At 37.5% G+C, this 22,213-nt stretch overlaps 1 protein-coding gene across 16 annotated transcripts in view; it reads right to left on the reverse strand.

Annotated features, from left to right (window-relative positions):
• Nucleotides 1-22,213, reverse strand: part of ncor1 (nuclear receptor corepressor 1) — a 101,079-nt gene that overhangs the window by 69,689 nt on the left and 9,177 nt on the right. For 15 of the 16 annotated variants that reach the window (XM_048188297.1, XM_048188296.1, XM_048188307.1 and 12 more), the window contains exons 2-9: nt 18,962-19,169; nt 8,573-8,664; nt 7,585-7,786; nt 7,205-7,384; nt 5,970-6,083; nt 4,716-4,772; nt 4,568-4,620; nt 193-259 (exon numbers count right to left, since the gene is read on the reverse strand). In XM_048188297.1, coding sequence (XP_048044254.1) covers nt 193-259; nt 4,568-4,620; nt 4,716-4,772; nt 5,970-6,083; nt 7,205-7,384; nt 7,585-7,786; nt 8,573-8,664; nt 18,962-19,069 — 873 coding nt within the window. In that variant the 5' untranslated portion in view covers nt 19,070-19,169. The remainder of the gene's footprint in view (nt 1-192; nt 260-4,567; nt 4,621-4,715; nt 4,773-5,969; nt 6,084-7,204; nt 7,385-7,584; nt 7,787-8,572; nt 8,665-18,961; nt 19,170-22,213) is intronic. The other variant, XM_048188300.1, reaches the window with a different exon arrangement.

The following is a 22,213-nucleotide window of genomic DNA, read 5'->3' on the forward strand; positions in this document are numbered from 1 at the left end:
TGGATGCGCTGGGGGTAAGCAGATAAACATCAAATTTTCATTTTTGGGTGAACTATCCCTTTAATCCAGTCTTGATTTACCACAAAATATTCTAGTTTCTCTGTAACTTCGGTCACCTCTCCTGACGGAGGAGCACTTACACTCTCTCAAACACATTAATTCTCTGCCACTGCACAAAAGAGAGACACTTACCCTCTGTTTGCGTGCATGGTTCCTCCTCTTGAAAAACAGAATCAGCTTCTTCCTCATCATCTGATTCCTGCAGGAGAAAAAAAAAATATATATATATATTGTTTACATTCCCTTTCATAAAAGGAGCGAACACTGCACACTTAAGATCTCTCTCTGCTGATACACAACCTGCCCACAGACAAACATTACGGCCTCTGAGTCCTACAACTTCATCAGAACAGCTGAATCCTTCTCTAATTAAAAAAAAAAAAGCCTTAAGACACAATTCTTCCATGAGCACTTGACTTACAACTGTTAGTGCGCTTACTTTCTTACTCTTTAAAAACCCTCCCTACTCTCTTCGTTTTGCCTCATCTCCATCTCCGTACAAGCTCATACTATGGCACCTTTCTGTGGCACTTTTCCTGTTACTGTCTCTCTAGCATGATAAAAGCACCTGAAAAATAAATGTTAATGACTTTTACTCCTAGTTTAATAATATATAATAACATCTAAATTAATTTAACGTCATCAAAGTGTGTATTTGTTCACATTTATCTGCATTACTGTGCAGTTTGGGGTCAGTAAGCTCTCAGTAAGATCTCACCAAGGCAGCATTTATTTGAATAAAAATACAGAAATGTCAATTTAATATATCTGTTTTCTATATTTATATATTTTAAAAATGTAATTTATTTGTGTGATGTCAAAGCTGAATTTTCAGCATCATTACTACAGTCTTCAGTGTCACATGATCCTTCAGAAATTCTTATGTGCTGATTTGGTGCTCAACAAACTTTTCTTATTATCAAAGCTGATATCAGCTGTGCTGCTTTTGGAAACTGATACTTTTTTCTACTTTTTTCAGAATTTTTTTGAATAGAAAGTATTTGAAATGGAAATCTTGTGTAATATTATAAATGTCTTTTCTGTCCCTTTTGATCAACTCAATGCATCATTGCTGAATAAAAATATTACATTAATAAAAAAAAAAAAAAAAATAAAAAAAATCTTTCTGATCCCATCCTTTTGAACAGTGTTGGGCACGTTACTTTAAAAAAAGTAATTAGCTAGTTACTTCTCACAAATCGTAACTGAGTGTTAGTAACTGAGTTACATCATTATAAGAGTAACTAATTACCAGGGAAAGTAACTATTGTGTTACTTAAAAAAAAAAAAGTCAATTAACTTGGATGCCCCCAATATTAAATATAAGTCTAAAAATAAATTATTCTTAATTTTAATCAATGTTTTATCAACCAATTGCCTGAATTTAATAAATAAGAAGCAAATATAGCAGAAAATATAATCATGACATGGAGGCGCCGGCGCGATCACTTGCACTTGAAGTGGAGCGCGTCTTATAGGCTAAATGAACCGAAACTCACCGTATAGGCTGACTGCCTCACAGATAGGAGAAATATATCTATAGAAATCTTGAAATGTCTAACAAAATAATTCAAAACAAAAAGAAATAGCTTAGGCTACTCTCTGATTATGTAATTCGAATGAAATGTGCATTTTTCTCTCTAAGCACGTCCACGGAGATGATGAGAGTCAGTGATGTCAACTTCATCTTTGCAGCCGACACTGTTTCAGAAAACATTAGTTTATTAATAAACAATTAAAATGTCTCCTTGCTGTTTTTGTCACATTCATAACCATTACTTTTGACGGTTCTTTATGGCAAGCTTTATGTGTGCGCTTGAGTGTTATATAGCCTATATTATGTAAATGCTAATTATTATGGTTTATTCTCTCCAGTATTTAAGAAATCAAATTAATATAAATGTGATTAGTCAACTAATGGCTTAAATGAACAACTACTAGCTGACTAGAAAAAACTTTTCACATATTTTCGATCCAGCATGTCACCAAGTGTATTCTGGTTTGAGCTCGCGCTCCGCTCGCATGCTCTGACACAGACACACACACGGAGCATCGAACACACCTTGTTGTTTTGATCCATAACGGTTGTGACAACAAAAACTACTAGCCTAACTCGTATAAATTTCAAATACTGTTAAAGACAAGTAAACTGTCAGTAATAAAATAAGAACAAATATTGAAATTATGATCAATAGCATAAATACAATAGAACAAACATACAAATAAATGTCAGCATCGGTGAAAAGATAATGGGCCAGAGTCGACTGTACACAACATTTCTATAATATTACAATTTTTTGACCATGATATTTTCATAGCAAACCTCTAATATTGTGAAAGCCCTAAATGGGACCCGGAACAAGTAGGGATGCACCGATCTGATATTCAGGTCGGTATCGGCTCCGATACTGCCATTTTTGCCGGATCAGGTATCGGCCTGGACGGGACCGATCCAAATCTGATACTGTGCGTGTACTATTCTGTGTTATTGTTAAGCTCCACAAAGGGCACAAAAACATAAAAAAGCACCATAAAGTCTCTGTGCACTATATTCCAAGTGTTCTGAAGCCATTCCATAGTTTAATTTGAGGTACAGATAAATATTTAAGTCGTTAAATTAAAGTTCACGTAAATGCCTCCCTCTGCGGCTCAGTCATTCTCCATTCAGCATTCAGACTGCGTGTCGCGTTCGGTTATGACAGTCAACACAATGAAACTCTCTCCAAGATGAATCAATGTTTCTATTATTATACTTCATCAAGATACCGGTAATACAATACGCATCAATATATCTTCACTTTGTGCTTTGAACTTTTTACTGCGGAGCGCTGTGACTCCATGATGCTTCATGCGCATCATTCTGCACACGGGATGCACATAAGCGCTTTGTGCCGCTCTGTATGGGAGCCGTTCATATTATAATACTTTTGCACAATGAAAGATTGTTAATAGCATTTTTTTTGTTCTGTCCTATGCTGCTGCATCATTTTAATTTCTATATTTTAATTATAAGACATTTAATAGCTTCTGATTTCATCCACATTTTCATTTTTATTCACAAGCTAATAGGATAAACAAGGCCTAGGCTATGCATTTATTTATATTATGAAAAGAAAGTATTATGAAAAAAAGTTAAAGTCTGCGTCACTTTTCAGTTTTCATCTCATCTCAACACTTTTTGAGGATCGTGAGTGAACGCGATCATCTCTTCCTCTTTACTACTTTACAGAAGTAAATAAACATGAATGAAAAGCAAAAAATATGTTGAAAGTTGCAGTAGCTTACCAAAATCTGTATCACGTCAGTTCAATCAGTGTTGTAAACAATGTCACATATACCTCAGAAAAGCCATTCAAGCAGCAAGAAAAATAAAACAAACTATTTAAAACAAAACGGATTATAAACTTAATTATGTAAGCATAAGTATTTTAATATAATATATAATAAAATGGACAAACTGGGTGTGTGTAATCAAACGCTTCGTTTTCAATTTGTTCTGGACTCGCGCTCTGCTGCCACACTGGAGCGCACTCACCACCTACTGGACAGGGGTAGGAATTACAGTTACAAGCAAATTAAGCCTCATTTCTGTCAAAATGACGGACAGGCTGCAGATTTTTTCCGTCACTGCTAAAAAAAATTCCATCAATGACGGAAAATTCTCGGTTAACGCGACCTTTTAGATTATATATTATATACACGCCACACACTGTTGGTGACACTCCACTCCAGTTGTCATGCCGACCGTCACAGCTAGGGCTGGGCGATATATCGCATGTGATTGTCACGCACATTTCGTCAGTAAAGCCGGTTCCCTGATTACCGCTAAATCGCCATCACCTGCTTTCAAATGTAGCGGCATTTAATAGACAGAGCCGTAGTTCACTGACAAGCCACGCAATATCGCGTTCATATCGCAGATGAATCGCCTTCGATAATGAACGCGATATTGCGTGGCTTGTCAGTGAACTATGGCTTACAGCATACGGCATACAGTTTATTAGGTAATTTAGCACTTTTCTTATTACTTGAATATCGGATCGGATCGGATCGGTATCGGCCGATACTGAATCCCAGGTGCATCCCTAGGAACAAGTAGGTATACATGATAGTAGATTTCTGAGATAATGAACCACCAATAAATAGTTTTTGGCCTATAACCAATTTCAAAATTACTATTTTGTCTAAATTAATTAAACATAAAGATTACATTTAATCATATTATTAAATGATTGCATTGAATCAAATTATTAGTGTTTTTAGGCATTAACTTAAATGACAGCAAAGAATTACTTAAATAATGTAGGGAAAAAAAAAACACTTCTAATAATGGCTAATAATCAAACATGGTACCAATATATTGTGCATCCCTAGAAAAAAAAACAAGGACAACTGATGATGAACTAATCATCTAGTATGTGCAATCCCTTTCCCACACATCTGATTGGTCATGTCAAAGTAACCATCAGCATTATTTACTGTGAGCTTAAAGAGAGCGAATACTCACGTTTTAATGTTGTCATGGTAGACTTTAGTATCAGAGGGCTGGTTGTACAGAGGCTGTAAAGAAACAGGAAATAGATGCAAATTAGTTAGATGAACACACACACGCAATCTATTGCATCAGAAAAATTGCATTAATTTCACCAGCTCACCAGCTCCACTTTCGGCCCCAACCCTTCCAGTATCTTATGGGCTTCTTCAGCCTTTTTCTATGACACAACAGAGAGAGAATTTTGGTAAAAGAGACAGATGTATGTCCCTGTGTTTAGATAGTCTGCCTGCTGACACACCACACTAAACGAACAAATTGTGCTCTCATTTGTTGACTGCCAGCTTTGATAGAGACAGAATGTGTGAAACTGTGTGTGTTTCAACAGCAGAAACAAGCACACAAACAATTTATCACTTGTTTCTCCTCCAGGGTGAAAGGGAGTAAAAATAAACATGCCAAAAAAAAAAAAAATCATTTCCTGAGCTGCAATGTTCTGTCTGGGAAACGCCTCCATTACACAATCCCACAATTCTTTACACTCAAATCTACAATCTGTTTTTGTAACAGTTGCAAGCATTTATTAAGCATATGTGTTGTCTGTGTGTGTAACTGCCTCTCAATGGAAGCAGGAAATTCAGAGATGTTCCCAGACCAGACGGAGTACTGTAGTTTTGCCTCACTTCCTTTAGCTGCTTTCTTTCTCTTTCACCCTCTTCACCTCCAAGTCTCAATTCATCTGTTCTCTCTCAGTTACTGTGCTCAGCTACCTTTCCTCCCAAAACATGCAAACAAAAACTGCCATATGCACATAATTGCTAAATTTAGGTGTTCAGAGTGCAAATGCAGACACATAGATACAATTTAAAATTTATAGGGAGCAAGGAATAAACAAAGTGAAATTACAAATCACAAGACATCACTGTGGCCAGTTAGTCACCAAGTTTTTCTTACTTTTCGGCTTCAAATTAGATCAGTCTACCTTTTTGTGTCTTGAAAAAAAAAAAAAATTAGATGACTAACTCGTAAGACTAGTCTAAGCAGTTTATGCCACCGACCACATGCCTTGGCCGATCAGACATCAATAAACAGGCAGAAACAAAAAAAGCTTTCATCATAACAGAAGTGACATATTATAAGACCATATTCAAGTTTTATGAAGATTATGCAAGACCGTCATAGTTCAAGCTTTGTGTTTTATTATTTAGAGTTAAGTCACATTACACTGTCAACAACAAAATGTAAAGAAAAAAAAAAACACTCTCAGGAAAGTAATTGCTCACTGTTTAAGCACACTCTAACAACACTTAAATATATGATATGTAAAGAGCACAACCCTCTAGGCTCCTTTGTGTGTGAGAGAAAGAGTGGGTGAGAGAGAATGGGCGAAAGACACCATGTATAAATGTGTTCGTACCCGGTTCTCATCATAAATGATCTGGACGATGCTGCGATGTTTGTGTTCCACAGGGGGCGGAGTCACCGGCTTTTCTGGCTCTACTGGCTTTGCTGCCTCTTCCTCCAGTTGTTGCTAAGAGACAACAAACATGACAATATACATTAAATCTGAAGCCTGAAACAAGCATATAAACATACACACACAAAATATAACTCACTCCAAAGTCTTAATGTCTCTGTTCCCTGGCTCGACTTCTTTAACACAAGACAACACATTAACAACACATCTCTTGGTTTTAGCACAAAAATTAAAGCATCATTCATGTCCACAGTACAAATAGTGTGGGACAAGTTTACACTGCAAAGTTAAATACTTGGGTATGCGCAATAATAATAGTGATACTTGCCTCTGCAAGCACCACTAATCAGAGAGATGCATGACTACACCAGGCACAATAAAACTTTCTTAAAGATGTGCAGAGGTGTAATATTGCATTCATACACATCCTCAACATATTTCCCCTGTGACATTCCTTCTGAAACTGCATTGTATAATTAAATTGCTGCTGAAGTGAGACTTATTTTATCTCCTAAACATGAGCGATCAAACAAAACAAACTGAAGATCAAGTGGCTGCTGAGCAAAAAAAAAAATATTTTAGTCAGACTGAGACTTTGACTTCCAGTCTTAATGAGGAAATGAGTAACAGTTTATTGGTTTTTGTGTCACAGTTTTCGTCATCATGCCAGAACAGAAGGGAAAGTACCTTCAAACAACCAGCATCCTAGTGTCTCTACAATCAGATATTTTAGAAAACAGAGTGAGGAATGAATGTGAACACTTGCTGCTTCTGGGATTATCATGATGCAGCCCTGAAGGATTTGGCATTGCCATCAAATAGAAAGAATAGTTGGCACAGACAAAGGAGTTGTGTCAAGCCTCTCAAAAAGGGCAACATTTCCCACAAGGCTTATGGATAAAGACTTAAAAAACCAACCCACTGCTAGTAGTGAGCACCAGTGTAAGGAAACTTTCCAATAACATGAAGCTCAACCCTGGGACGTGCAGGGAGAGAGTGAAAAGGTCAGCAGTTTTGGTTGTGATTTAAACAAACAAATCTTGTCATCACATAAATAATGCCTGAAACGGTCATAAGCTCTTTATTTACAAAATTAACAATAGCAGAGCTGAAAGCAAATAGTTCTTGAGCTGTAGCGAGACTCTCTCTCATCTGAGTTAAGTGAGGCTACGCACCTGTTTCTTTTTCAGTTTGAAAATCTGCTGCTCGACCTTGGCAATCTCACGGTCAACACGGTCCATGCTCTGAATCAACTCCTCTTTAGAGAGTTTGGAGGGCGACGTGTCCGCATCTTCGCCCACCTGTGGAACTCCACCTGGGGACGAGGCCTCCACCTTCACACTAAACTGGGTTTCCTGTCCCAGAAAACAAAACGGAAAAGGAGAGGGAGCACAAGAATAAGTATATCAGCATTCAAACAACTGTAACAGCCAATCTGGCCACAATAGTGCAGCTTTAATGAAATAAAAACTGAAACCTGTTTGTTTTATAGAAAAGGGAAATGTTTAAATCTCTCAAACTGGTATTCTTCTGGTATGCATGTACATTAAATCACCTTCTTGACCTCTCCAGAGGCCCTGATGGTGTCCTGTATGGCATGTGGAGGGGCCAGTACGATGCCGGTGGGCTGAGCTCTAGTAAAGTGTGTTTCAGATAAGTTTTCGACGCGGGGACGCTTGGCCTCAAGAGTTTCCTGATCCTGCTGACCTGGTACGGCATGAAACTGCTGCTCATAACCATGTCTGCGCTCCGGCGGCCTGCAGGAGACAATGTAGATGCTTCTAATTACAATTATTATGCTTCAAAAACCTCAGCACCAAACAGTATTACTGAAAACAACACAAAACAGTTAAATCTCCACAGTATTAGCTTTATCACAATTATTTGATGTAAAAACAATTATTGGTGCACTTTATATTCCAAACACATTTCGACCAAAAAACAACAACAACATTTCTCTGAGATTTGGAATTGGGAGTAAATTGAACAAACAAAACTTTCAGCTACACACAGAAACTCAAAAGGCTTAAGGGTTTAGCAAAAGAAATTAGGACAGTAATACACTGCTATTGTATAGTAATATTCTTGTTACTAATGCTCAATTTTATACAAAATGCAATTATGTCATTCTACCGGCAATATTTATTAATAGGAATTTTTTATATATGCAATATTTAGGCTAGGAAAGGATATCATACATTTGTGGATGAAAATAAATGAGTGACATAAATATACAACTAAATGGTTAAATGCAATAATTTTATTAATCATCAACTGAAATGTGATAATGCTGTCAGCTCTGCATAATATTTCCAAATTGTTTCAAAAAAAATTATTCAGAAGGAAATCATGTATGGCAGGACAGATTTTATCCATCTGGATTTATTGGAGTGGGAGAGTGTAAAATCTGTTGATATATTATTGATTAATATCTTTACTCTGCTCACACATTCATCATATGTTATCTTTAAATCATGTAGAAATAAAACGAGCATAGCATTAGATCTCAAGATGGAAAAGGAGGGTAGGGGCGGTTTTATCACCTCTCAGTCCCAGGGTGAAATTCAGACAGTAGTGAAGGTCTGCGGCGCTGCTGGTCCTGCAAGGGGCTGCGGTAGTCGGGAACTGTGAACTCCTAAACAAATACAGACACACACGTCAGATAGGAAACACAGGGCAAAACAAAAACCCATGGATGAGGGCTCAGAAGCCTTCAAGACATGGGCAGAAAGACAAAGAGTGTGTATGAATGTGAGAGAAAGAAAGGGATAAAGAGATGAAAAAAAAAAAAAAAAAAAAAAAACTCAATGTGACAAGTCAGCCCCCCGGACAATCAGGAGTACACCCATCTCCACTGAAAGACACACACACACACACGGATATCTCTGCTCCTTCACAAATGTTCTTTCAGTGTACATTCTAGTAAAACATGCCATTATAAAACACACACATAAATCTGTTTTTAACACATTCACTGCTATAGATGAGATGATCATATTCACTCTAATTACATCATTAGGACTGGGGTCCATTTTAGAACCGTTTCCAAATTTCCAAGAACAGTGGATTCGATAAGACATGCATAATTTGATTCTGATTATCGATTCCTGTGTGCTCATTTTAATGTGTTTTTACACCATTCAAGCGCAAGATGATGTAAAAGAGAACTTAATTTGCTGCTTGCATGCCATTTTCTTTGCTGCACACAAAAAGCCACCTCATATAGTTCGCGAATACTGAACTAAGTTTTCTTTGGCACCTTCTTGCGCTTGAATGGACAAATACACAATTATGTCAAAATATCCTCATAAACCAAGTTGTTTTTTTCTTAAGTTGGTTTTAAGTAAAAGTTGAGAAAGAAAATGCATGTGTAATATAATATTAGATCCATGCATTTGGTCTATAGCAGCCTTAAATACATGCGGCCGTCTGTGTTTAAGGATTAATCTATATTTTATTTAAAAAAAGAAAACAATGCAGTGTTATTTTACAATTGATTCATTAGATTTCAATTTCTGTAGTTGAATTTTGTTCAGTTGTATTTATATATGCTATTGCTAATGGACCCTTCGCTAAGCCCCGCCCTCCTTAGTTATTGTTTCGAGCTTTCGAGCCTGGCAAGTCATTTACAGTGTGTATGCACCGGTGTCAAGACATTTTCAAGGAGATAATTAGTCTTTTTTGGCGAACAGGTGAAATATCTGAGAGAGCAAGACAAAAGGGACTGCAGTATGCATTCGAGGGATATATCCACGACATAATATGCAACCGATTAGAAAATAATTTGATCAAAATTGAAGCTAAAGCTCCGAGCGCGAGCAGCAGCCGCCTCATACGCTAACCATTCAAATGGGAAACACACAGTTTATTGAGGAAAAGCTTTGTTCATCCACAGCAGGTTAAGTGAAATTTGTGAAAATAAATAACCTAATAATTATAAATCAAACAGCTTATCCATAAGTCGTGTGGAATAAACACAAGACGTTAGCCTGACCACTTTGCAATGATAACATTCTCCCGCTTATAATTTTAGCACGCCAGGCTAACGTTACTCCGTCTTGCCTTTAATCATATTATTTCACGTTAAAATACGTTATATGCATTATGAACAAAGAAACGTCATTATTTCCAAGCAACGATGTGCTGAGTTAGCTAGCTAGCTAACCTACCCGGACTTACTGCATATGCATACATCAATATTACATCATTGTCGTTATGATAAATAACACACAATTGCTGTACTTGCATTATTGTTAAGGGTAGGTTTAGGGCTGGGGAAAGTGTAGATGTTAATAAAGCCATAAACCATGTTAATATCACGCTGGAAGCACAATCTGATAGGTAACGTTAACATTTTTCAGATTTTGCTAACGTTACCCACTGTTTCAATGGGAGGTAGTAAAATCTGACAGGGTAGCACAAATTGTCAGAACACCGGCACTTCTCCCCTTGGGTTTTAGGTTTCGAGAAGGGAAAAAAATTCCACCACCCCGTCTAAACTGTTAGGATACCGGGTATCAGATTAACACAATCCATAAGCACAACGCTTCGGCATGTTCCCTCGCTCGAAAGCTTGACAGACCTCCTGCGCCTAGTAACGGTTGCTAAACCACGATTGGCCTGTGGCGGTTTTCGGGCGTGGCTTAGCGAAGGGTCCATTTCTTTATTTTTTTCTTATTTTATTAATGACGGATTACTTGTCTTTAATAATGGTTGAAATTTACATGAGTCTAGTTGTTTTTGCTGTGGTATTTTTGTTAAAATCCTAGGCAAAAGTTCCTCGTAAGTGTTCTTTAGACTGCTGATTTTGTACATGGTATTCAGCTGCAACAGAATATTTTGCAGAATAAATAATGTTTGATTAATTTTTTTTTTTTTTACCTTATTGGAATTGAAACTGGGAATTAATAAGAATCAGAATCAATAAGCAGAATCAGAATTGCTAAAATTCAAACAATACCCAACCATCATCATCATAACACTCGAAAACCACAGACACTAGCAGAGCAGGACTGAGAGCAACTCAGCAACCGAAGTTGCCATGTGTGAGTCATTTCTTAAAGCTAGTTTAATCTCTGACTAAAGTTCAGTTAAAAAGAACTGGGCAAAAGACATTCTTTAACAAGAATTAATTCCATCAAAGTGGCAATAAGTGTTATAGCGCTCCTGCATCACAATTATTCAGTGCAATTCTACATACAAAACTAACCAGTCATGGGTTCTCTGAAAGACTAGCTGGTCTTATGGAATCCCTGACTGGTTATGCTCTAATCGCACAATGATCAGACTCATTTCTTAGCATTTTTGTATTTTTTGAAACTCTCACTTTCAGAGAGCTCTCATTAGGATGTTGTCAGAATAAATGAAAAACATGCCCACAGTTTAATGTCATAAAATGAATACGGATATCAGACAGTTTTGTACGGCTAAATGGTGACAATGCAATCACAGTTGTCTGAATTGGCTGCGGTACAGCAGGATTACTGCAAGATCTGCTGGTATGAGGTCACCTCACTGAAATAGACAGACATCAGATTTCCTCAAGAAGACACTCACACTTTGTGACCATCTGTCCAAGAGATGCATCTAAACTGCTAACAACCTCAGAACAAACATGGTCATGTCCATGTCTGTAAACAGGAAATGTGTAAATAATTGAGTAATGTGAATAAAAAAAGAGAAAAAGTGCCAAAAACGAGAAAGAACAGCTGGGGTCTGTTTATTTCTGCTTCTCTAGCTCTGAGGAATGTACTACAGTGATACCCAAATTGATTTGTAACGTTGAGGCCCAGCCATTTCTGGCCTCCTTTCATCTGAGACAGAGGGGGATTGTTGGGGAAATAGAGAAACTAAGCTTACAAGCAATTTGCAGAGTAAAAACTAGAAGTCATTCCTTTACAATGAGAGTTGGTAATTTCCAGAGACATGAGCAGTAGAAACAATTAGCAATGCGTTTACTTGTTATGCTAATTAGCAGACTTGCTTTGCTTTTATGCCAATTTGACACGATGCACCCACTACCAATAGGTGTGAAGATATTGAAGCAAAATTGATCAGTATCTCCTGAGAGATACTGTTGTTGAATATAAGAAAGATGAAGGAGAAGTTAATGTAAAATCAATGTTCCACTCTTTACTGGTCCATGCATTGGTCCATAGTAGGCAATTTGTTTTATAAACACTTTGTTATACAGGTTTAAACTCTCTTCACATGCTGATAGCAATCAATAATAGAAGTGGTCTTAATATTAAAACATGTACACATATCTTCTGTGGAAGTATTAGGACCAAAAAATGTCCTACCTGCTTGTCAACATATGTATTTCCATACCTCTGTGCACCCTGCTCACACAGATATCACACGTCACTAGCGCATTCCATAACAAGATTAACCAGTAGAAATTTGTCAACAGGTAGAGATTTTGGTCTATCGTCTCTATCGTGGTTACTCTCACGTGACGTTGCTGTGCTGTGCTGTGCTGTGCTGCGCTGCGCTGTCACGAAAGCTTATCGTTTGCATTCATTTTTAAGCACTGCGGTTTCTAAACAAGTGGTTTTAAACCATTGAAATGCAATTAGCAGTGAAAGACAACTAATTTCAGCACGTGTGCGCTTCTGAGAAACTTTCTCTGCGCTGTCTGAGAGACACACGACCAATGTTCCCTCTAGGCTGCGCGCGTGCGCGGCCGCGCAGAAAAAATAATTGCCGCGCAGAGAACAGACATGAAAATGATTGTAGTATTTTAAATGAGAAATAATTGCAGTGCTCTGGACAACCGCTATAGAGTTATTGTTGCTATAGAGTTGGAACCGGTGAATGCGATTTACAGGTTTCATAGAAAGAACGATTGAGCGCGTGTGAGCTGGCTGGCCCTGAGCCAAATCAGTCGTGGTAAGAATACTGTAATGTTTGCGGACTAAATACCTCAACACGAGAGGCTAAGCGAAACAAAAAGAAATGTGAAATAAAACGTCATGTTTTAATGAAAAGTGGTGGAAATAACGGATGATGGGCACAGAATGCTAACAAAACTCTGAGACATTTACAATCACACACCCACCACAGGTGAAGCATGCAAACTCAAAATACATCAGTGATATACCTCAGTTTAAATAGATTTTTGTGTGTGGTGGTGCTGTGGGTTTCAGGGATGTTTAGATAACTATAAAAGAGTTAACGTTCACTTTTCTTAAAAATATTTAGCTATCAGATCTGTTTAAATGCTTCAGTTTGTTTTCACTATATAATATATTAAAACAAATGGGGTCCCACTTTATATTAGGTGGCCTTAACTACTATGTACTTGCATCAAAAAATAAGTACAATGTACTTATTGGGTTCATACTGAATTGCAAAACAAACTGCATAACTTCTGCTGCTATTGAGGTGGGATACCGGTAAGGTTAGGGAAAGCTCTGGTGTTATGGGTAGGTTTAAGGGTAGGGGTAAGGTGTAAGGGATGGGTCAACAGTATAATTATAAATGTAATTACAGAAATTAATTACAGATGTAATTACATGCAGGTGTTTTTAAAATATAAGTACAATGTAGAAACATGTATGTACGCAACAAGTGCATTGTATCAAATGATTGATTTAAATGTAAGTACATAGTAGTTGAGGCCACTTAGTGTAAAGTGGGACCACAAATGGAAGCATTTAAACTGATATAATACTGTATATCAGTTTAAATACTTAAATATTATATTTTATTATATTATAATGTAAGCCTAATAAAAAATTGATCTCACAAGAGGATTGTTTAGGGCTCCTTGTCATGAAAAATCTTAACCTCCTGGTATATAAAATCTGGGAAATTCATAAGCAATAAACATGTAATTTTGATGGTTTAACACTGTCTGTTGCTAATAATTGACTGTACAAAAACACATTATGGTTATCCCAAACCATCATTGTAACTGCTCAATAATTATATTATTATAAAGAATTGAACTGTCCTGCAGGAGGACAGAAATGATTTTTTAATAGAATTTCTTGGTAAAGACTGGTACAGTTAATACAGCAATGTGAAAAATCTCAAGTAACCTAAAATGTGCATAATTTATTGACTGAACTGCTTGTTTTCAAACATATTATTTAATAAATCACTAAGTTACATCAAGGGTCAAATAAAATAGAAACGGCACATTCAAGTTAAATGTTACAGTTGCATGATAAAACCTTTTTTTTTGTGCGTTTACGTTCATTGTACAGGTCTGATATAAAGTAAGGTTTTGCTCAGGTGGCCAAAATGTTCACTCAACAGAGAAAAGTTTTGCTCAGTGAGAAAAAATATTAGAGGGAACATTGCACACGACATAAAGCCGCTACAGCGTGTGAGGACTGAACTGAGGACTGAAGGTACAGTTGAGAAAGACAAGGCATGAGTATAATGGATCGGTCCCGTCAGTCTTAAAGGGACAGCATCCAAATTTACCTGCTGTCATTATTAATGCTAATCAAACAAAAAAGAGAAAATCCCTGCTTGCTTTCGTAACTTTCGTAAGACTATGCATTGTTTTTTTATACATTTGATTACAACATTACATTTTATTTAATATTTTTAGTGCTTGAAGTTTTTCAGTTCTATTTCATGTGTCTTTGTTCTACTGTAGTTTTTGTTCTATTGTAGTTTGTTTTCTTTGCTCTTTCTTTATCATTGTTTACCTGTTTTCAGTAAGCTTGAGAGTTTTTTAGACTAGCATTCATTTTTTAAACTATATTGAGAGTGGTGATAAGAATTATGAAATTTCAGTGGTATGAAAAATTGATATCATAACCTTATAGCAAAAATTACTCTCTCGTGATATATATATATATACTCATATCGCGATATAAGATTTTGGTCATATCGCCCACCCCTACGTAAGGCTATGCAGAGTTGTAGACACAGTCAACAAGTGCCAAAAACAAACAGCAGCGGCCCTTTACATTTCCTCCTGAAAAAACAACAACAACAAGCATATGCTGCGTTCACGCCATGTCACAGCCATAACTATGAGATGGCAACCAGTAATATTCTACCCGGAGCTGTTCACGTCATCAGACTCAGATTTATGCGTTTCTGTGTCAACACGATCAACGCCGAAATTAATCTGCAGCAGTCACGTGGTACAAGTAAGAGCTTTGTAAGTTGTTTACGTTCATTATTATTGTAATGTTATGTGCTTTGAGACATGACGCATTTAACGCAGTCTCTCATATGGTGACATTTTGCAAACTCTGTGCTCTGAAGGGAGGGTGGGATCTCATGCTTTCAAAGCTAGCTTGCTATTGCTAACCACTCCGGAAGTGCCTACCCTACCTCTAAATCAAGTCGCCCCAAACTATTTCAGTGCTGAAAGAACTCTTAATAGGTACTCTATTCAGTGCCTGATTAAAAATTTAAATCCACTGCCCAAAATCTGCAGACTGGCTCTGACTTTTGGAAACTCTGATTGGTCAGATGGCCCAATCCTTTGTGATTGGCCTACTGCGCGCACCGCGTGCCCATTGCGATAACTGAATGGCAACTATCAATTCGCAAGACATTGTTTACAATGTATGGACAGAAAAGATGACGTAGATTTTACTGTACCAATTTGAGCCCGAGTCCGACGATGAAACGTCTGAAGTAGTCGATCAACCATAATATACTTTATACTTTATGTAGGTGCACCTGTGGGAACTGTATCAGAATTCCAAGCAAAGCTGAAAACCTCTAACATAAACATTTAGGTCAGATGTGTACACAGACTTTTTCGTCATAACTATTAACAGAGTAAAAAATGGCTATATTATTGTTTGACATTACAATGGGTGTTTACCTCAACTAGTTAGCATGGACTAGCATCTTAACATCCTATTACAATACAGATAGAGCTCCACTCTACTGTAATAATAAAAATGCAGAGGAGAAAAACAGTTTGTTTTACAGTTATGTAAGTGAACCGGGCCCACGGCTATGTAAGCCGAGCACAAACATAAATAGTCGATAATGCATTACACTTTATAAACAAAAGTCATTATCCATCCTTGATCATTACTCCAAGTAATAAGACAGACAAGCTGCATTAATTGCCACATTTTTAGACAATACTGGACACACATCTGAATGGCAGAACTACAGAAATATGAGTTAGCTGTTAGCAGGAGACATACAGACTAAGGTGTACGTTACACAACATACAAAACTATGAATTTTGAACGATCGCTAGAAAATATAAACATCCCGGCGTCCGGGATTCATTGTGCAAAACCATGATAATATGAAACGCTTCAAAACAGCAGGACAAACCGCTTTTGCGCATTCCGGGCGCAGAATGATGTGCTTAAAGCAATACGTAGTCACAGCGCGCAGCTGCTCTGCGCATTGAAAAGTTCACGGCACAGAGAGAGTCCCTGTGTATATCTGCATCTAACAGTTTATTGATCATATGTCTCTTCTCACTTTTAAATTCCAGTTATTGTGCATGACACCAATTCATAGTCCTTGAGTTGTGCGATCTAACAGACACCCAGTAGCCAGTATGATGACATCGTTCAGAAACAGCAATAAACTCCAGCAAGATAAAGTCATTTTATGCAAACCCACAGTCCTTTATCTACATATCAAGTATTATAATGGGAATATATCGTATTGGAGAGTTTTACCATGTAGACTGTCGTTACCGAACACGAAGCGCTGTTTGAGTGCTGAACAGAGAATGATTGACAGCTGCAGCAGAGAGAAGACGAGTTTCCATGAACTTAAATTTAACAATGTACATATTCTTCATGAAGCTATAGAATGGTTTCAGATGACTTTGAATATAGTACACGAAAACTTAATCGGTGCTAGTCTATTTCTTGCTCTATGACTCCCATTTTTTCCGTATAAAAGAGTGTAATTATCAATCAGTTATTTAAATATCACAACAGGCCTAATTCATTTAATTTTGAGATTGTGGTGGGACAAATTAGAATGTGGCGGACTGCCACAGTCTAGTTAATGTATGGGAAACACTGAGAGGAGCAAGCTGATCCAAATAAACTGGGCATTGATCCATATTTTAAAGGTGCCCTAGATTCAAAATTTGAATTTACCTCGGCATAGTTGAATAACAAGAGTTCAGTACATGGAAAAGACATACATTGAGTTTCAAACTCCATTGCTTCCTCCTTCTTATGTAAATCTCATTTGTTTAAAAGACTTCCGGAAAACACGCAGATCTCAACATAACACCGACTGTTACGTAACAGTCGGGGCGTACGCCCCAATATTTGCATATGCCAGCCCGTGTTCCCAACATTATGAAAGGCATTAGACAAGGGCAGCCAGTAACGTCTGGATCTGCACAGGTGAATCATCAGACTAGGTAAGCAAGAACAACAGCGAAAATGGCAGATGGAGCAATAATAACTGACACGATCCATGATAGCATGATATTTTTAGTGATATTTGTAAATTGTCTTTCTAAATGTTTCGTTAGCATGTTGCTAATGTTCTGTTAAATGAGGTTAAAGTTACCATCGTTTCTTACTGAATTCACGGAGACAAGAGCCGTCGCTATTTTCATTTTTAAACACTTGCAGTCTGTATAATTCATAAACACAACTTCATTCTTTATAAATCTCTCCAACAGTGTAGCATTAGCCGTTAGCCACGGAGCACAGCAGCCTCAAACTCATAGAGAATCAAATATAAACATCAAAATAAATACTTTACTCACATAATTCGAAGCATGCATACAGCATGCATGACGAACATCTTGTAAAGATCCATTTGAGGGTTATATTAGCTGTGTGAACTTTGTAAATGTGCTGTAATATAATCGAGAGCTCGTGTGGCAGGGAGCACGCGAATTAAAGGGGCAGCGCTGAAAAAAATCAGTGCATAGTTAATGATGCCCCAAAATAGGCAGTTAAAAAAATTAATTAAAAAAATCTATGGGGTATTTTGAGCTGAAACTTCACAGACACATTCAGGGGACACCTTAGACTTATATTACATCTTGTGAAAAAGCATTCTTGGGCACCTTTAAGACCAAGCGTTTTGTGAATCCTGCATTAAACTCCCAGAGGTTTGAGAAGCAGTCGTCAGTAAAATGATGGGAGCACATCAAAAGATTGTACTGCTGTGGTATTGTTGAAAAAAATAATTTTCCCTGGCGTCTACGCACGCAATACATGGGCGGGCAATATGCTTTGTGATGTCACAAAGAAACGGCTTGGGATTTGTTTTACAAACAACTTGTTTAAATGACTCGAAGGCAGACTCTGCTCATAAGGTGGAACACCAGAAATGCAGATTTTCAAAATTTATGGGCAGTTATGCAGCCAATCAATAATGTGAGATCATTCAGCAGTAGAAACTCCCACTACAACTACATAAAACTGCTGTACGTGTGAACGCCCCATGATGCAGCACTTGTTATACAGAGGTGAACAATTAAGTAGGTTAGGTCTGGCTGTTTGGAGAAAGGAGGTAAACAGTGAAAATTTAAATTGAAAAAGTACAAATTTGAATCACTGTCCCGACCCAACTTGGCCAGTAGAAAAAAAAAAACCATTGAGCCCTGCAAGTACATGTCTAACTAATGTGGGTTTAAGACACATGGGTTTTTGGTATTAACATCCTACTGGTATTGACATTTAGGGATAAACAGAGGACGTATAAACCCCTTCACGCCTGTTTCCTGTTTATAAATTTTGCAAAACACCTTTCTTGTTAAACTAAGGACATGTAATAGCTGTTTGCAGCAGTATATTAGGCCTGCTCTGAGAGAACTGGTGGTGCTATTAGTCCTGTGGTTCAGGATCTGCACTGTACACGCAAAATTAAGTTAAGTCCAAAGCAGAAGCGATTCAGGAACAGGAAAGTTACTTTTACATTTCTACTTCAGCACCATTCTCGTTATGTAGTTTGTTGGCAGTGTAACAGGCGGTGTAAGCAAAGGTGCTTGTGGTACTGACCGTCGGGTGGCGTGTGGAGCTGAAGGTGTACTGCACTGAGTGTGGTGGGTAACGGCTCTGCTCGCTGCTGAATGACCCCTGGCTGGGGGGAAAGCCCGAACTGGACATGCTGCGGCTGCCTGGTGGGGTGCCGGAGGCTCAGACGGGGCCTAGAGCACTGCTACTCAATCACGGCCTCAACGACGGCATGATTGTGCTGTCAAACCACCTGTGGAAGAGAGAGAAGGGGGGAAAAACATAAGAATATTTCAAGAGAAAAAAAATTGTAATGGATTCTTCGGTACAAACTCTTTACATGAGCGAGCAAATTTTTAAAGGTCTCGGATCACAATGTGCGACCTATTGACAAAACATACTTTGTTTTACAGGAAGGTTTGCCATGCAAATGTTCTGCTTGGTTTTCCAGAAAAAGCGCTGGCATCCTAAAACCAACAAAAAAATTTTCAAATCTTATCAAACCCACGAGATTTCTAATGATGTCAATATGTCGACACAAAGCACATCAACGAAAATGACTGCACCAAGTGGCATCTGTCTTTTCAAGAATGACTCAATGCTCCATGGCTCTGCCTATCTGCTGTTGTTTTTATTGTTGGGGGAGTTCTTAAATGAAAATATTCTCACAGTGAGACTTGGTAACCACTGGTAAAACCATACATGGCTTCTCACTACCACTGTCAAATGATATTATATTATGATATGTTATATAGGGCTATAAAAAACACCTAAACACAGGTGCAAACTACACCTTAAAAGACATGAATTAATATATTCCCCTACCCACCTAATAAATATATTACAATATAAATGGCTATAACATAGTTTTCAATACAAATATTCAACATTTCCACAAACCATGGTAATTTACTTTAGTTCATTCATGGTAAATGTTTGTAAGGGTGGTGATTTTGGGATTTAAAAGTCTTGTATCTTCATTCATGGCACGTTTCTCCTGTTTTCCTCATCAGTCTTGTTGGGAATGTTGAGGCTGTTTCATCCAATTTAAAACTAGTTTAATCATCAAGTGATCTGTAGTTTGCAAACGAGAGGTGTCTGTCGAATTGAAATGCTTCTCACTAGATGTCGCAACGCTGTTTAATAATGGTGACCAGGAATAAACACAGCTCCTTTAAGCTTTCGTTCTTTCACATATATCTGTGCTTGAACAGACACATGCAAAATTATGTCAAAATGCCCATTTCGGCACGTAACTTCATAAACAGTCGCTTATGGCTTACGTGAACGTGAACAATTGAGAAAGAAAATAGATGCATATATGGGTGCTCTGATCAGGATTTTTGGGGCCAATCACCGATTACATTTTATCACACTAGTTTGCTTAAATATTTAACCAGGAACTTTGTTTTGAAATGCTTTTATTTTGTACAAAATGGCACAAAGTCACACTTGTGGTGTTCCCAGTCAAAAATGACAAGCCTACAAAAAATTTGCTTATAAATCTCGAGTCATGCTATATTGTTAATATAAAAATATAAGTTAATATAAAGTGGAGGTTAATATAATATATAAATGAGGGTTAATATAAAGCATATCTCATGTTTACGACAAAATGGATTATGCATCTTTCACCGCAGCAGCTCACTCTGCATCCTCCGCTATTTTTTTAATGTGCTCGTATAAAATTACTGTATAATCGATTAAAAAAAAATTTATTGCCTCACTCCATATCATTTATAAAAAATACATATATTGATATATTGTACAAACTCGATATATACCGCCCAGCCCTAATTCATGTTTAGTTTTAATAGTTTGTTTGTTTTTTGCTGTTGTTGTTGTTGTTGTTGTTGTAGTTATAGTGTATAAAAGCCCTTCAAGGTGCAAGTGTTGCAAATTAGCTTTGGCTACAAGCACTATGACACTTGCATTGGATGGCTGTTGTCTCAGTTTTATCTATATTATGTCTGTCCCTATCCAAATAAACAGAAATAATCTGAAACTTGTTTGAACTTGTCTTATATTTGATGAAGTTTGCATCCTTAATTTTGCTACTTCCCTGTTTGTTATTGTAAAGCTGCTTGGAAAAAAATTCTATTGTTTAAAGCGCTGTAAAAATAAAGGTGACTTGACTTGTTGCCAAAGCACTGGTACGCCAGATGTCATACGTATCAATGCATGTAAAAATGCACAGAAACTAAAGGATGGCTCATTTTTATGTTTTTTTTTCTTCTGTTAAACAAAAAGGTAGAATAATGCACAATGTAATCTAAGGGTAACATGGACGTGTGCACAGCATTCGCTGACTCAGTGCTGTCTCTTGATGTAATGTCTTGTGAAAGCACACCTGTTGACCTTAGGCTCAATGCCGGTGCTATCTGTGGCTGGACAGCATCCATCTCGCCTAACACCCGACACGTACCAGCAAAATGCAACAACAGAAGATGCAACCAAAGGCTTCAGTGGTTTCAGTCCACAATCTTTCCATTATAATAGACAAACTGTAAACCCAATAATAGTTAGGCTATTCCGGTGACCCCACAAACACTTCTCATTTTTTGTATAACCCTGAAATAAATGTGTTCAGTTAAGACCTTTTCATATCAGGTCAAAAGGTCAAGGGCATTTATTTGGTTATCAGAGATCACAGGTCACACTTCAGTACAAACTAATAAGCTCTGTCCCATGTACCAACACGAGAGTCTGTTTGCATACCCAAATCAGTCAGCATGAATCTCCATGACTGGAACTGGCTGAGTACTCCTCCGTTCAGAACGTTAGCAGATGGGATTTTCCATACACACTTCATAATGCTTATCTGTCAGAGCCTGAACAAGAGCACAGCCTAATCAGGAGGAGATACAGCAGACCTATTATTTGATATGTCCACACTTCACTTTTATACCTTTTGTCTATCTTTCATCAGGTTCAACCTGCTCCTCCATTTAATTGCATCCATTCATGCCATAAATTTGACCTAGGCCTGTCACGATTATGAAATTTGGCTGACGATTAATTGTCTGTTTTAGGGTCATATTTTTGTGTGCTTCATTCATCAAATAATTGTGATGAATTTAAAACTTTGTAAGTTATCATTTTGCAGTGTAACACTGTGTCTACACCAGGTGCGAATTTTATTGCGTCACACCACAATAGCTAAAAGCTGTCTACACAGAACACGACAAGGCCACCATTGGAAAGCACTCGGACTATGTCAGAAATAGAACGGGGAATCCATTTACTGTCAGGAATTTGATGCCACGCGCCCAGTGTAGACAATATCCCTGATTATAA

Source organism: Megalobrama amblycephala, linkage group LG4 (assembly GCF_018812025.1).
Source record: "Megalobrama amblycephala isolate DHTTF-2021 linkage group LG4, ASM1881202v1, whole genome shotgun sequence".
Classification (NCBI taxonomy): Eukaryota; Metazoa; Chordata; class Actinopteri; order Cypriniformes; family Xenocyprididae; genus Megalobrama; species Megalobrama amblycephala.